This window comes from Homalodisca vitripennis, chromosome 1 (genome assembly GCF_021130785.1).
Source record: "Homalodisca vitripennis isolate AUS2020 chromosome 1, UT_GWSS_2.1, whole genome shotgun sequence".
Classification (NCBI taxonomy): Eukaryota; Metazoa; Arthropoda; class Insecta; order Hemiptera; family Cicadellidae; genus Homalodisca; species Homalodisca vitripennis.
The window spans coordinates 57,051,322-57,068,035 of record NC_060207.1 but is presented as its reverse complement, the minus strand read 5'-3'; the positions used below and the strand labels follow the sequence as shown (position 1 = coordinate 57,068,035).

The 16,714-nt window shown below is 31.3% G+C and overlaps 1 protein-coding gene and 1 long non-coding RNA gene across 3 annotated transcripts in view; one reads left to right on the top strand and one right to left on the bottom strand.

Annotated features, from left to right (window-relative positions):
- The window catches only part of LOC124362019 (phosphatidylserine decarboxylase proenzyme, mitochondrial-like), a 32,258-nt gene that overhangs the window by 4,085 nt on the left and 11,459 nt on the right, over positions 1-16,714 (bottom strand). For both annotated transcript variants that reach the window (XM_046816172.1, XM_046816164.1), the window contains exons 3-6: positions 11,661-11,894; positions 10,277-10,751; positions 7,374-7,534; positions 1,687-1,923 (exon numbers count right to left, since the gene is read on the bottom strand). In XM_046816172.1, the coding sequence (XP_046672128.1) occupies positions 1,699-1,923; positions 7,374-7,534; positions 10,277-10,751; positions 11,661-11,894 (1,095 nt within the window). In that variant the 3' untranslated portion in view covers positions 1,687-1,698. The remainder of the gene's footprint in view (positions 1-1,686; positions 1,924-7,373; positions 7,535-10,276; positions 10,752-11,660; positions 11,895-16,714) is intronic.
- Positions 7,428-11,496, top strand: LOC124362039. The gene is made up of 2 exons (XR_006922413.1): positions 7,428-7,555; positions 10,182-11,496. It is a non-coding gene; the product is annotated as an uncharacterized LOC124362039 (long non-coding RNA).

The window sequence follows — 16,714 nt, the reverse complement described above, 5'->3', positions numbered from 1 at the left end:
CCCTGTTGACAGTTTATATTATATATACCGAAGAGTCTTGTTATTGGAAGAGTGTATTCATGGCTTCCAGAATCAATGACTCAAAATCAGTAAGCAAAATACGTATTCATATAATAATTGTTTTAAAATGTAATGTTTTGTAAAATCTGAAAACGTCTAATTTGTCGAAGTTATTTTTTTACTTTATTAATATATTAAAATATAGAAAATCATATCAAAACTAAGAAGAAAGATTGATCTAACCAACATTACAGTCTTGAGTGACAATTAATGAGTATTTAGTTATCTACAAAATCATTGAACCAACTTGTAGATAAGAACAACGCAACATTTAGTTGCCATGTTAATTTCCCAATTGCTATTATGCTGTTGTCAATAATTCTAGTATATTGTTCGCTAATTGTTTGCATCTTTTAGAATTATTTTATGTCAATAATTCTAGTGTATTGTTCGCTAATTGCTTGCATCTTTTAGAATTATTTTATTTTGTGTTTATAAAGTGTTTTACAAAGGAGTGAAGTATTTTGTATTCTATTCTAACTTGCAACAAATTATTTTAAAATTTTAATTAAAGTTAATTTCTCCAGTTCTATCATAAATATTTATCTTTAATTTAGTATTATCATGCACATGTTTTATGCACAAAACCTGGATTTATTTTTGTACATTAAGTTAATCCGTGAATAGCCATGTTCGTTCCATTTGCATAACAGATACCCTTTACAAATGGCATTTAACATAATGTCTGCTAAATTTTACTTTCCTGAATCCAAATATTAAAAAATATTATGTATCTCTGCCCAGAGTAGCTTTTACATATTTTCTTTTAATAAATCAGTAAAATAATTATTAACGTGATGCTAAAAAAATTATTTTGAAACATGATTTATGTATTTTATAAATCTTATTTTTGTTAAAAACACAATTTAGGTGCTAGTTCTTATTTGCTTGATGAACTAAATGACTTTAAGTAAAAATACTAATTAAATTGAAAATATGTAAAATAATATGGAAAAAAGAAGTATTAAATTAAACACAAAAAGTAAACATTTATTTTGGCTGCAGAATTTATTGAGGTACAAGTTTAGAATTAGTAACTTCCATTGGCAGAACATTGTGAATTCTGTTGTCTGGTTCTAGTAATCAACCTCAGTAAGATGTCTGGGTTTACATTGACTATGATTTACTGTAGTATAATCATTTTGACAAACAGGCTAATATTAACAATTAAGCATCCGTTCCTTGCCACATAACTTTATAATAGTGCTCCATTATTTGTTTTTAAATTAAACTGTATTTTCCCCACATTTATTATTTTTTTCTTTTTTGCATAAAATAGGTAAAACTTTTGCACACCAACAAGTGGTAACCAATCAGACAAAAAATGATTAAAATAAAAGATTATTAATTCCTCACTTTTAAAACTATACTCTGCTAAAAATGTCTTAATACTGAAAACAGCTACTCTGCTTTGTTTTATTGGTGACTGAGAATTCTGTTTAGTTGGATTTTACTAATGGAATAGAAACAAAAATGTTTCTCCACTGTAAAAAAAAAAAAAAAAAAAAAAAAAAAAAAAAAAAAAAATGAAATCCAGTAAAAACTTTTGAAACACAACCAACAAATTGACTTAATTATAATTAGATCACCTCTATAAAAGTTCCACTGTAAAGAAGTAAAACTTACCTACAATTTACATCAATTACTGCAATTTCTTAACGGACATGTCAAAGCTTCTCCAACCTTGACTCTCTGATTTTGTCCAACATTGAAGGAGAAGTCTTTCGGAGCTTCAAAGATGAGAACTATCGTAGAACCCATCCTGAACTCTCCCACCTCCTCCCCCTTCTTCCAGACAACATTCATGTATTTGTCTCTGTGCCTGGAGCCATCTCTCCACTTGCGAGTGTTAGTGTGTAACGTCTATAATAACAATACAAAGAAATTTACAGAAACTATTATAAGAACTATTCAAAATGGTATGGACAAGTCTTGTCAAATTTGTGTAAAATTTGTTCAGTTCATTTCATTACTTAAATATCAGTATGACATTTCTTTACAAGTACATTTCTAAATCCTAGAACTATTTAATAAAAATTATCAAATGCCAACCATAAAAATAAATAACTTAGTATCTATGTTATAATGTCATGAACCGTTATAGAATAATGACACTATCATGAAATAAACAAATACTTAACAAATGGTAACAAGCTATAAAGGCATAACACAATCTTAAATAAACAATTATAATGTATAAATGTAAACTGTTTTGTTAAAAAATAATGAACATAAACATACAAATCTTTCTGGTATATGAATAGATGCATTGTATTTATTAGGTAATTTTTCAACTTTTTATCTGAGTGAAGAATCAAATACCCTGCACTTAGTCATAAAATGGCTTTTGCACCTCCCTTACTTGAATGTATTCCTCTACCTTTGTTGTATTTATTGTTCAACCTTACATTAACCCTTGTGTCATTAATCACAGTGCCTGACTTATCAACATATGCTATCTGAAGGCATTCATACCTCGCCTTACCACACTGTCAAGGTCAGTTTCCCATCCCTAACTCTCTAATATATACCCACAACTCTTAATTTCTTTGTTTAGCCATGACTATCGAAACATAATCTTTAAGGTGTGAAATTTTTAGCCCTTTTTTTAAGACGATCATATTTAAATTGGTGAATCATTTCAATTTTTCATTGGTTCATTAACCCTTTTAAGGTAACTAATGATCCATCATTAGTTGATATTTTAAGCCTAACAGATATAGATAGTTTGGGTTATAGATTACAAAAAGTGGATAACTCACTTTTATTCAGGCAAATTTCAATCCATACATTAATAACAATTTGTATAGTGTTAAATGTCTTTTAATTTAGTAATACAATCTGCAACAGTGTGAGAAAAAATAAATTACACACTTGACACTGCTTGCTTTCACCTCTGACATCCTATAGCCAGCTGCCTGACGTTATTTTGAGTTTATTTACATCACAGTTTAGTTTTTTTATGAATTATTGTGTGTGTACTACGATTGACAACGTGAGAAAAAAGAAATTGACACCCACCTATTCTCACCTATCACAAAAACGTAACATTATGTTTAGTTTATGCTATCATTTAGTGTATTTATATTAAATTACGAAGTGAAAAAATATTAAAATACTTTGAACACAGAAAAGCAAAATTAGTTATGTCTATGTTAACATTTTTGTTACTGATATGTAATTTCAGCTTTTTACCGTTATTATTGTTTCTTTATATTTCGGTCACTTTTTTATATAAATAAACTGTTTAAATAATTCGATATCTCTTAACAACTAACCCGTAAATAAATATATGTACGTAATATGACTTCAAGACTTTTTTAATACTTTTTTTTGTTTATTTGAAAAAATAAATAAATACATTTTTGTGAGCTTAAGAAGTTGTTTTTTTTTTAGTAAAGTTTTTGTCCTGCACAAACCAAAGTCTTTTTTATTTTCTCTAGTTTATACAAACACAAATGTTTTAAAAATCATTTTAATATCTCTATTAGTGTTGAAGATACAATTCTCCTCATCAAACGTTAGTTACAATTTTGTTAAAAAACGGATGCTCTCTAGGCATGAAAAATTTCAAAATTATGAGCCTAAATGAGTTAAGGTTTGAATATTCAAGTTCAGTTCCTCTATATTAGAATTCAAAAATCTAATAGAAATGCATTTTAGTCAATTTATTCAGTTTAACACATTGACTGCGGTAGACGCTCCTCTCAACTACCCCGCCTGACCTAAAGTCAGTACACGACTTGTATCGCAGCGAATGTTTCTATAAGTAAGGTATCTACAGAAAATGTTATAATAGAATTTTAGAATATACTTATGTTGTTATTATTATTATATGGTAATAGATTGTGTTAAAAAAATAATTTTATTCATTCATCTTCAAGAGAATGTGCCTCAAGATGTTACATCAGACTCAAGGGTCATGTTTTGACCTTGAACCAAGGTGTAATCTGCCAGATTAGAACAAGACAAATATGTTATCAGTATTGTCAACAACAAGAAGGTAAACACAATGTAAATCCATGATACCACTTATTATTATTTGGTCCACTTTCGCATGAGAGTATTCAAATATATTTTATTACAGAAACTACTTGAAACTGCTTTGATATAAATTTAATAAGAAATTATATCTGGGCTGGTTTTGAAAAAAAATACGAGTTGACAGTAGAAAATTGATTATGTTTCTAGTGTTATGCTGGAATCCCTGTGCCTGTCTTATTTAGTGCTACCTACATGCAGGATGACTTCCCTTATGTACAATGCCACCAAAGTTAGAATTTTAATACTTTAAAAGATTCATAATACTTTTGGTGTCTTTATATATCAGTTCTGAAAGGCACCTCATTGTTCTTTTCTGTTTAATAAGAACTCTTTCAAGATTTGAGCTGGCTGTTCCACCTTATATTTCAGAGCCATACATACCTTGTGTAGAATTCCAAAAGTGCAAAATACACAATTTTGCTACAGTACTCCCATCTATTTGTTTAGTTCATTTGATAACATAAATTCCTGTGCTGAACTGGTTAAGTTAAGGTTGGCAGGTAAGGTTCTTATCTATCACAAACACAAGTGTATTTTCTTCTCTCTTTAGACCAGACTGTCCAATATCAATTTCAATTTTTTTCAGGTCCTATAAACCATCTCCAGAGTTTTCCCCTCATTCAACACAAGGTCATTTGAGTTGCAGTATCGTTTAGCCAGATTAAAAGCATATAGGCTTTGATGTCAATCTGCCCATTTGAATTTCTTCAACTGTTATATGACAGTGTTGTCTGCAAACATGACAGTATGGCAGATATCAGTAAGTTTGTTTTGTACGTCTTTGTTAGCAGCAAGAATAGGACAAGACCCAACGCTCATCCTTAGAACATACCTCTCTGTACTGGTGTTAGAGATGATTATACTTTCCCAAGAGTGTTATAAGAGAGACATTCAACTTTCACCATCTGCTGCCTATTATTTAAGTAGCTGTCAAAATTTCTAATACTGTTCTAGAGATTCCTAGAGGATTTAACTTACAAACTACACAGTCATGATTTAACCCTTTGTGTGCTGCAGCATCTACATAGTAGACAATAAGATATGTGCATAAATTGCAGCCGCCTACCTAATAAATGATTTATATTTATATTAATATTTGTAGTATTTGTATTAATATTACATATAGTTTATTTTTGTTTTGACAAACAACTTATTTCATGGCAATCTGCTCGTTTCAAACAACCGCTTGTGACCAATTTTTATCGTTCCCTGGCTTCTTTGCAGTAATTTTTCATTACAGAAAAATAGTTGATTAGCTATTAATTGTTGCCATTAACTACGCAGTTTGATTAGTTGGTTGGTTACGTTGGTACTAGCTAGTTTAATGTGTTCATGCTGAAAACTGTTGTTATTATTGTTCTGTCATTGTGTTTAGTAGAACTTAATATGTATGTATGAACTTCTTTTCTGTTGTTTATTTGTTTGTTGACATATATTTCAGTGTTGAATTGGTGGTGGAAGCAACACGTAAGTTCCAACCAAACTATTGATTTTAGGTGATGTAAGGTTATATGTAGGCCTGTGTGAACTTTATAGTTTACCTACATTACAATTACAGGTTAAATACTTCAATACTTCACTTAATTGAATGAAATAGGAAATTATAATATTGTTTCTAAGCTTTTGACAAACTTCAACAAAAATTCCTTTTTGTTGTATTTTGTATATATTGCAGTATCTGGCCAATTATTGCTCCAACACACCATATTATATATGGTTTTTGTTTAGTTTGTAATGTTCTTTCATATGGTATAGCTAAAAAAATATTGTATATATAAAACTTTAGTTGAAACTTAAAATTTTTAGTTTTTTGTTATTACCTTTTTTTATGTAAGTAAAAAGATAATTTTATTATAATATTTAAAAAAATACCTTGTTTTATAACACAAATTACAAAAATATTCACTTTATAAGAGTTACTCTGATTTAACTACGCTCTCACATGGGAATGACTCAGTCTATAATACTTTGGGTTTTAAAGATTTTATCTTAAGCACATTTAATACAGACCTTTGTGTAATCCAACTTTCAAATATTCGGTCCAACTGGTTGAACCGGCCTGCTATATATAATATTAGTTAACTATATAGTAATATACCGAAGAGTCTGTCACCAGCTGGACAAGAGAAAATTCTCATATCTATATTCTTTTGATATCTAAAATATAAGGTACAAATCAGGCAAAAACAAAATTGCAGCTTAATTGTTAGTAACACGTTCGCTGCGGGTCATTGTCCGGACAGTCCCGTGACCCTCGCCAAAACTGCGAGGCACTGTCCGGACAGTGCCGATACGCACAATGCATTGCTTATTCGTTTCGCTTGTCACGTGCTGCGATCTTGCGGGAATTGTCAGAAACTTTTCAAGCTTGTTCTAGATGAAATATACTTACTTTCTGATACGTCAGTTCATCCTGGAAATGCGGGCCTACTGTCCCGACAGTGCCAGCGAAGCAGCTGAAATTTCACATGTTTATTGCTATTATGAACCAGTAGGAAAACAATAAAACACGTGTTCCTAATTTCTTTTTCCTTGTGTTATTGTTTTCGTGAGCAGACGTATTAGCAGCTAGGCTTGTTTACAAAATGGATGGAGGTTATTACTACTAAATTAAAAGTAAGGCAATCTTTTACCGGTATTGCGATTTTATCTATATGTGTGGTGTCAATATTTTGATTGTACACAGTATTCATATATTTTGCTTTTTTGTATACAGTATGTATTGTCTCCTTAGTAAATTCATTCAAACGATACTTTTATTTGTTTTACTGTGTGGACAGCACGCGGCGGCGATCTGCACCGCAGGCTCTGTGGGTGTTTTACGCTATGTGCGGGACTACTGTCCGGACAGTAGCGTTGTCTAGCAACGGAACCTGATGCATATCAAAGTCGATTGAAGTATTCTTGCTAATTTTGGACATCACACAACACATTTGGTAAGTTATAGTTAAATGTTATATAGCCCATCATATGTTAACATAAATGATGCCATGCCAAAAATGCGGGCAACTGTCCGGACAGTCCCGATGATTACGAACGCATAAGAACGTAATATAATCGAATATAATTATTTTCGCATCAAACCAAAATAACGCCAATTCAACGAAAATCGCAAGTTCGAATTTTGACGCATATCGGGTACATCATTGGCCGCTCTTGCCGCAGCGAACATGTTAACAATATCTTAGATATGAATAAAATCATTAATTATTCTTATTTTCTTCATAGAGTAACGTTTTCCATTTGTGAAATCTTTTTATCATATGTACCTTATCACTGTGTACCCTGATAGAACCGACGTTTGTTGCTCCCACAGCTGTCATGCTGAAGAACCCGTGTTCCCACTCTCCCACGTACACCACCCTTTCATTGAGGCTGAACAGTTCTGGTACCCAGCCCGCAATCAGAGGATTCACACTCAATAATTCACCTGAAATACAATCAATCAGTGGTAAGTTAATACATTATTTGAATTTTCAAGAATTAACCCTTTTAGTACCAACGTCTTCTACGATAATTCTTTTTAATGTATAATAAATTGTATGTATATAAACAATCAGAATGAACCGAATTACAAGAAAAATATATTTATAGCAATTTTGTAAGACTAATTAGATGCTTAGTTTAAGATTTAAAGTAAAACAACACAACAAAGTGAAAATGTTGGTTTCTAAAAACATCACTTTTACAGTTAAAAAAAATTAATCAACTTTTTATATTAGTATTTAGTTTAATTTTCTCTTTTAATTCATATTATGTTTTATAGAAGAATAATTATTTCAAAGTGCTAGTTCTCATGTAAAACTAAAAATATATATACTATAATAAATATTTTTGTTTTAAAAATTAAATTACATTAAAATAGAAGATTTGTTAACTGTTTTCCATTATACCTAACATTTTTATTTCTAAATACATTTTTCAATTCAAATGTTCACTTATTCAGAACGAGATGATAGCCTGTGCACTTTTTATAAACTGTGTTTAAGAATCTCATCAGTTTAGATTAGGTCTACAAGAAAATGTAAAAACATGGGTTTACATAAAAAGTAGTGTCATTTTTACAGTTTTGTGGATAGTATAGTAGTTAGTATCAGTTGCTTTGAGGAAATATTTTTTTCAATTGCTATTTTGCATAAGAAACTGAAAATGTTCCAAAACTATTTAAAAGTACCATTTGTGTTTTTTAATGTAATAAATTAACAGTATATTATGCATTTTTATGTGTTTTTAATTAAACATCTGTAAAGAAAATAACAAAACAATTAAGGGCCTATTTAAAAACCGTTATGATTTTATGGATGTTTTAATAAAATGATACAAAATCGCTGAAAGTGGCACTTTTCAGCAGTGCCTTGAGAGAAATCTAGTATTTTTCGGACTAACTCTTTTATTATGCTACGGCACTAAAAGGATTCAAATGTATTACTAAAACATGCCTTCATTCGAGGTCTTTGCATCCTAAAACTTAAATTCTCGATTTTAAGATTTGCACAATGTGCAAATTTTTCAGAAAGTATCCCATCTGACTAGTGTATTATTTTAACATGGCTTTAAATAAAATATAATTATGAACTTATTTTGACTATTATGTAAGATTTTAGATTCTGGTCAAGCATTATATTGAGCACAAATTATCCGGTAAAAACTTACTAAAAATCACTTATATACATGAGGCGGCTTGAAAATAACCGGGTTAGTATTGATGGAGCCACAGCACTAACACAGTCATGTCCCCCCTCCTCTTTTCTTTTACTGTTTCAACAGTATAAAATCTCGTTCCTTTCAAAGCTGACTTGACTTTAGAGAACAAAAAAGTCACAGGGGGCCAAAGTCAGGTGAGTAGAGTGGATGGGCTCAGACGGGGATGTTGTGTTTGGCCAAAAACGTCTTCACTGATAAGCTTTGTGAACTGGAGCCTGGTGAAGTCCTTGATTTTCCACAAATCGTTCCATTTTCTCCGTACATGCTCATGTAGGGTAGTGAGGACGCTAATGTTGTAATTCTGACTAATTTCCAGTAATGTAGTTAAACGAAGTTACCAATATTTTCAATGTTAGTATCAGTTTTTTATAACGATAGTCTGCCAATATGTGTGTTGTCACTTGTGTCTTCATGGCCATATTTAAATCATTTACACCACTCAAACACTTGTGTTCGTGATAGACCGTCGTCATCATACACTTGTTGTAATATTACAATAATGTTTCACTTGCACATTTTATATTTTTGAAAAGAAATTTGATACGCGCTGTTCTTTCTGGATACTCAAAATCTTTTCTGACGCACAGATAAAAGGTTAATCGTTTATAAATGACGCGGAATAAGTACGGGAGTCAGATGAAACACGAAGAAGGGTGGGCGAGGGAGTCACGTAACCAGTTGTAAGTTATTGAGCCTAATTGCGTTCATTCTGTGGCTCCACCAGTGCTAATCCACATCTTGTATATTTTTTAAATATGTATTTACATAGTGTTTTTGCTTTGTGTGAGACATAGCACAGGTGTTACCAATTGTAAATAAACTATTACTTAAGGGTTTCCTTATATTTCTAAAACAAACAATAATATTTAAATGAAAATACACTTTTTAAAATTTTTCCGATTTGTTCAGGTTAATTTATTAAAAAATGTTAACCTATTCAGGGTTGTTAAATTTAATAAAAGAGTATGGACAGCAATTTCACAAAGTAGTATAACATTATTCTAAGATCTGAGAACAATTTTAATTAAACTCTACAACATATATAGCCAATTATACTCTATTTAGAAGTAGTATGAACAACAAATTGTGCGTAGTAATTGCAAATAAACACAAATTATAAAAATGTAATATAAAGCAAACAAATCACCTTTGTATGGCATTTAGGATAGCAACAACAAAAAACTGTATCAGTGATATCAGCTGATCACAAACTGTTGTAATAAGAGTTTCATGCAACTCCAGAGCTGGGAAAAAATACATCCTGTATATATTTAATAACAAGGTTGAAACAGCTATTTCAAATCTATACCACTAGATTGACAAGTTACAATAATAACTATATAATATAATAAAACCATATTGCTGTCAAATAGACACCAGAGTGGCCACGTTCAAGTGGAAGTGAAAATCAGCAACGTCACCAGAGTGGTCACATCTAAAAGGAAAAAGTTAATCCAACCACACTAACCTTGAAAATGTCTCCTGAACTTGACTTGCCAGTGAGTAGGAGAGTGGAAGCGGTGGTAGTCGCCAGGCGCCAGGTACACCACAGTTTGGTATAACTCGTTCCTCGGATCTGTCAGCAACTGGGACTTGTACTCTTCCCAGTTCTCAGTCACGTAGCACTCCTCCTCCACAGGCCTGAACAAGTATCTCACAATATCTATTCCTCCCCAGTACCCTTCAGGAACTACTCGTTTGTTTTTATGAGCCACCACCTCGTTGTCGTTCTCGTCCATCCTGTTGCTCTTTGACCATCCGGCTGCTACCTCCCGCACGAACTCTATGTCACAGTCCATGTTCAGTTCCGGTTTCTTGGCTGTCGGACGCCAGGTTGGCTCCCCCAGGAACCTCTGGATCTTGTATGTTACACCCTTAATCTGTTCCACATGACAGGAGCAGATCTTTCCATTGTTCAGCACTCTGCCGTCTGCTGGAGACACCTTTAATAACAACCGTACAATGTCATGAACTGAGGATTGAATAATGTCATGAATTGCTGATTTTAGAATCAAATTCTCTATCCATAATGAAGCTAAGAAACACAAAATACTATTGTGAAGATAATAAACTAGGTGTTTGCTAATTATTCCTGTAATAGGTGAGTGAATGCATTTTCAACTTTAAAAGTAAATTACCATCTTATTTTACCAAATTTAATATGACCTTAATATGAGTATTTAAAAAGCATATACTGTACAATGAAAAAGCTTTTTTCTCCATATCTGACCAATCATACACATCTTTCAAAATCTTTTTCAAGTTGTTGAGAAATACAACAAGCATTAGTGTCATTCTCGTATAGTATATTTTTTATAAACTTAAACAGTATCTAGACTGCAGTGTTACTGATATAACAAATATTTGAGAATGTGTGTCAAGAAGTACTTAAAAAGCAGTACAGTGAATTAACTATACCTACTTTATTCATCAAGGTAAGTTCTTCAAATTTTTAGTATGTAGTATGCAAAATGTGCTCAAAAAACGTTTGCACTTTGTAGGGATACCAATGGTTTTGTACCCTTCATGATAAATCTAAACCAAATTTTATTTTTTATATAAAATTTTGTATGTATATAATTTGATTCTTATTTGTATCTCTATATTTATTTTTAATTGTTTTCTATAGCTAATTTTAAACAAAAATGTTCACAGTGGTGCAATAAAACTTTAGCTTAGACTACTGTATCGTGACTATTTATTGAACTTGTAAATACCGTCTTATACCAATATAATAAACTTGGTAAATATGAAGTCATTATATTTATTTTGGGTTACATGAGTCAAAGTGGACTCTTTGAAATGCTTATTTCAGGTGTTAAACTGACAAATTAATAATGGACTCTACTCACAACACAGTTTGACAAGTCTATTGGCCTAACGCCCTGCCTGAGCTCTCTAGTGAAGAATTGGGCGAGGCTTGGATAGTCTGTGAGGTCTCCTGCCATTTCGTCCAGGTTGACACCGTACATCGAAGAGTACAGACCGTATACATAGCTACGCAGTGGCCCAGGTACGTGGCAGTTGCTCAGCCAGCCCCATGCACGTGAGAACACGCGGCAAGGGATGATTCGGTAACAGGTAACCTGAAAATGAGTTTAAAGCTGGTTTACAACATTATGTTACAAACTATATGTAAATCTAAAACAAAAAATGTAAAAAATATACAACAAGGAAAAAGTGTTTGCAAACTATACTTAAGACATGATATTTCTTACAAAAACAACAAAACAAAAACAAATATTAACAAAAGCTTTAGGAATAATAAAGCTGTATGGCATTCAGTACCAAAAGATAATATTAACCCAGTAGATTGTACTTCTTTAAATTCAAAAATGTTCATTAACTTTTTTTAGGTTTGTTATTTTGTATTATTCTTTTGTTTAGTTGATTTTTAGAACCCTTCCCCTTATCAATGGGTAAAATAGTATTTTATGAATACTCAAGGGCAGTGATTGTTTTGTTTGTGTTCTAAACTCTTTATCATACATCATACTATACTTTCTTGTTAGTTTTGTTATTTTGTTGTTTACTTTAATTACTAAATTGATATTACTAATGTTATAAATATACTTTACTACTACAAAAAGTTAAGTTTTATATTTTAAGATAAAGATAACATATTCACTTTGAAAACACTTTGTTATTTAAATTTCATGTTTCATTTGTATCAGTGTTTTTCAACAGATATTCAAACCCAGTTTCCTAAACTTTGCATGACAAGTAATGTGTTTCAAACTGAGTGTGACTAACTCAGGTTAATAAAAAGTTATTACATGCTATAATTTGTACATATCATAAAAGTCAACTGCAAAAACTAGTTTAAAATTGGAATCAATATTTTTGAGGTGATATTTTAGTTAATTGTATGAATTTATTTTACACTGTATGTTACATCACTATTTGACCCCCTCTTGATAGTGATGTTATATGATCATTGATAACCTAATAAGTGACAGCCGTTATACAAACTTATGTTCAATTAATTATGATTACTTATCTAGGACTCGTGCTTGTAACAGAAGAAGAAGACTGAACAAAATCTTGCCATCTATATACATGTACCATATAAATAGAACCATGAGTTAACAAAATGAGTCCAGAATATACATGAACTTTGAAATATACAGCTTCACAAAAATTATTTTCCACAACACTGTTATACTCAACTTGTTGATATCCCTTAAACAATTAATGTCCATAATTAAAAAAGTTTTAACAAATTTGATTAGTTGGTTAATTGGTATTTAAAATTATTTTATTACTCATAAACACCATTAGTGACAGTCTAAATATATTGGTATAACAATTTTAATGTTAAAATTATTACATGTTCATATATGAATTTGTAAAAATGAATAAACAAGCAAAATAATCATTCAAAATGCATGATCCTGAAATACACTGCTTTAAAATATATGTATGTATTTCAAATTGTAAAAATGGCAGGACAGTATTTAGCAAGGTTATATTCATAATTAAAAACACTTAAATTTTGGAATTGGGTTCTGATTTGAGCAAAATAAGGTCATTTTTACTACAGTGATATTCCTTTCCTTTCCTTTTAGGAGTTAACCTTTTGAAAGGCTATGTAAAAATATTCTTTGTTGCTCCACCATTTTTGGGTTGTGTCTCAGTTATGCACCTAATAAAACAATAAAAATACTACACCTAGATAGGTAGTAGTTGTTACACCTGTAACAACACCTAGATTACAGTGGGCAAACTAAACTTTTTGTTCTTTCTTGGTCTTGGTGTCTCTGACGTCAAAATAATGAAAAGATTTTGATTTGAACGTCTTCGTCCTCAACTTTGCTTATCTCTTCAACAGACGTGGACAGTGTCAAATCTCAGACGCTGTGCTTAACGGAAGGTGATATAGAGCTAAACTCAATATTCACACTTCCTGCACTATGGTTAGGACTAGTTATAGACAACAAATGTATTAGTCTCTAATGTTTTATTTTGTTCTCTCTTAATCCAAAAAATTAATTAATCCAAAAGTTTAGTTTAATATCTTAATATAGTAAATATAGTTGACTAAACATGGCTGTTCACAGCGAATTAAAAATGATCAAGAATTAATTGTATTAGTACTGTTTCAACACAGTTTGTGACAGAAATCTTAGATGCAGGGCTTACTTTCAGCCAGAGTGGTACAGAGCACAGCTTTGGTGCTTCTCACTGTACCAGAGCAGAGCACCAGTTCCTTCTATTATGATCCAAACCTAACCATCAAGTATTTGGGCTGTAGAGTCCGTTGTCTAGGAGTAGAGAAGCATTGATGGTTTTTATAAATCCAAAAATGTTTGGAAACACTGCTACATTACAGCAAAATTTCCAACTTTTAATAGTATTCTCACGCTAAGGAACGGTGTACTTATAATGCTATTTTGGCAAGTGCCTAAAAGCTGCTCAGATTTTGAACTACAAATGTTCACAAAATCTGTACAGTTGTACTGTAAGGCAAAACAAATTGTTGCATATATCTGTTTAGTTGTTTATGCCAGTTTTATACGATGTAAAAGAGAAAAATTAGTAGTTACAATAGCAAGGGTTGATTCAATATGAATGTTGAATTTAGCACCAGTTCACCTTCCTCTTTGTGCATTATCTGGAATCTGACGCTATCTCAGACTTTACTCCTGGATTCTGGAGTCATGTTCATCTGAAGAGGTCCAAAGAAGGTTAGCAAAAAAGAAACCAACAAGAAAGAAGCTCCAAAACAAACCTTTACACTATTTAGACATCAGAGACACCTAGACTAAAAAATGTAACGATATAGTGCAATCTAGATGAAGAGGTGGTCTCACTGCTTATCCGGTACACAATTGAAGCAATGAGACTACCTCTTCACCTAGATGGCATGGTGCAGCTGTAATGCTTCCTAAGTAAAAATTCCTAAGTAACTAAACAGCTAAAAGAAAAAGTCCCACTTAATAATTTGGCATTGTTCAAACCACTACCTAGAGTTAAGGTTGCATGAGTAAATAGTATAAGGAGTTAACAAAACTTTCATGGTTAAGATAAGAAAAATAATTACAGCAACTCAACTAAAAATAAGTAAGCAGCTTGAGGAAGTTGGAAAAAGCCTACAATAGCAAATTTTAGAAATTGGTCATGTGCTGGATACACGCTGTGTTGCATGAAGTCTATTTCTGATAAAGCTGTTTGGAATAATTACAATGCTTTGTACCAGCATTTTGAAAATGCTCTCTAGACCCTAGTTGTGATATTTAGGTCTTGCCAACATGTTGTATTCTGTATCTCTCATTCACAACCTCTACTGCATGATGAGAATATGCAAATCTTTCTATGCAGTTAAAAAAATAAATCTGAAACTGATTTAAGTCCATGAAGATATATCACTTAATATACAAGTATGGTACAGACGAGTAGATTATTCTTAAAGTGGAGTGTTCAATCAAAGTAGATTATGTAAAAATTACATGACTTTCCTAAAATACCTAAGAAACAATTTTACTGGAGCTTAGCTAATAATTTGAGCCAGATAGACTTTCTGGGTCTAAAACGCAAATTAAAAGTTTGAGGATATTTTGTGTCCCAATTATTTATGGAGAAGACAATATTTCCAAACTTTGTGACACATTCAAAATTCAAAAAAATTTACCCAGAGGTTTCAAAATCCATACACAAGATGTGAAATCAATATTCTCTGGAAACATACCAACTATCCAGGCATAGCTTCCACATCTGTAGAAGCTAATTTCTGTAATAAACACAGTTGCTGTTTCTAATGCTGAATGCAAAAGGGGTTTCTCCATGATGAATTTGATAATGACTCCCACAAGATACTCATTATATTGAAAATATGTATGACTTATTATTAATAAGACTAGTTGGCTCCCCTATCAATGAATACAAACCATGCCACATTAAAACCTTGCTCTAAAAAGGAAAAAATGAAGCAAATGACATGAATTTAAACAAATGATTAAGAAATCATAATGATAAGGGCATATTCAATTTGTAATGTTATTTTTTATGAAAATTTTGAGTTCATGAATTCTTATGAATTAAATTATGATATATGGTTAATATTGTATATTTCCTTTATAACTAGCTCTTACTCACGGGTTCGCAAGTAATTTTGTAGGCTTTGTACGTGTATGAGCACTTCTGATTCAATTGAATTATATTTTTGTAGCCAATGTTGAGTTTGCCTTGTTGCCACAAATCAAAAAATCTCAGAAGTGTACATTTATGGCTATTTTAATTTACTCCGATCTTAGTATTTTTCTATCCATAGTTGATTTTGACTTGTTTCCTGATCAAGCAAATATACATACTTACACAGGTTTGAGAAACCTACTTCTGTCAAAAAACAATTAAGATGGACTTTATAACAGTCTTTAAATTTATAGTAAAAGTTAGATAATAACTTTGTCTATTATATCCAATATTTAATATTTGCTAAAAATGTACAGTTAAAAGTATATTTTTACTAAAACTTCTAATTTTCTTATCTGGATATTTTCTTACTCTGTGTTCAACAGCGATGCAAAAAAGATTAAAATAAGAAATGTTGTTACTATCAAGTTTACTCTATGCTTTCACACTATAAATGTAAACAAATTGAAAATAGTGGTTAAATTAACATATATGGTTGTGCTCACATTGCACAATGATTACACAGAACAGTTGATTACATTTAAAAGATTCTTTAAATTTACATTACATAACTTTAAAGACCAAGATGGAATTTTTTGCTACCTTAGGAACCAGTGGGGCATAACCCACATGGGTTTTGAAATAAGGATAGGCCCATATGTTAACCAGAGATGCTAAGATGTCCATGTAAAATTTTAGTACAATCAGTTGAATATACCGTCAGTTTACGCGTGAAAAGCAAATAAAACAAAGCCACATTTGTATTTATAATATT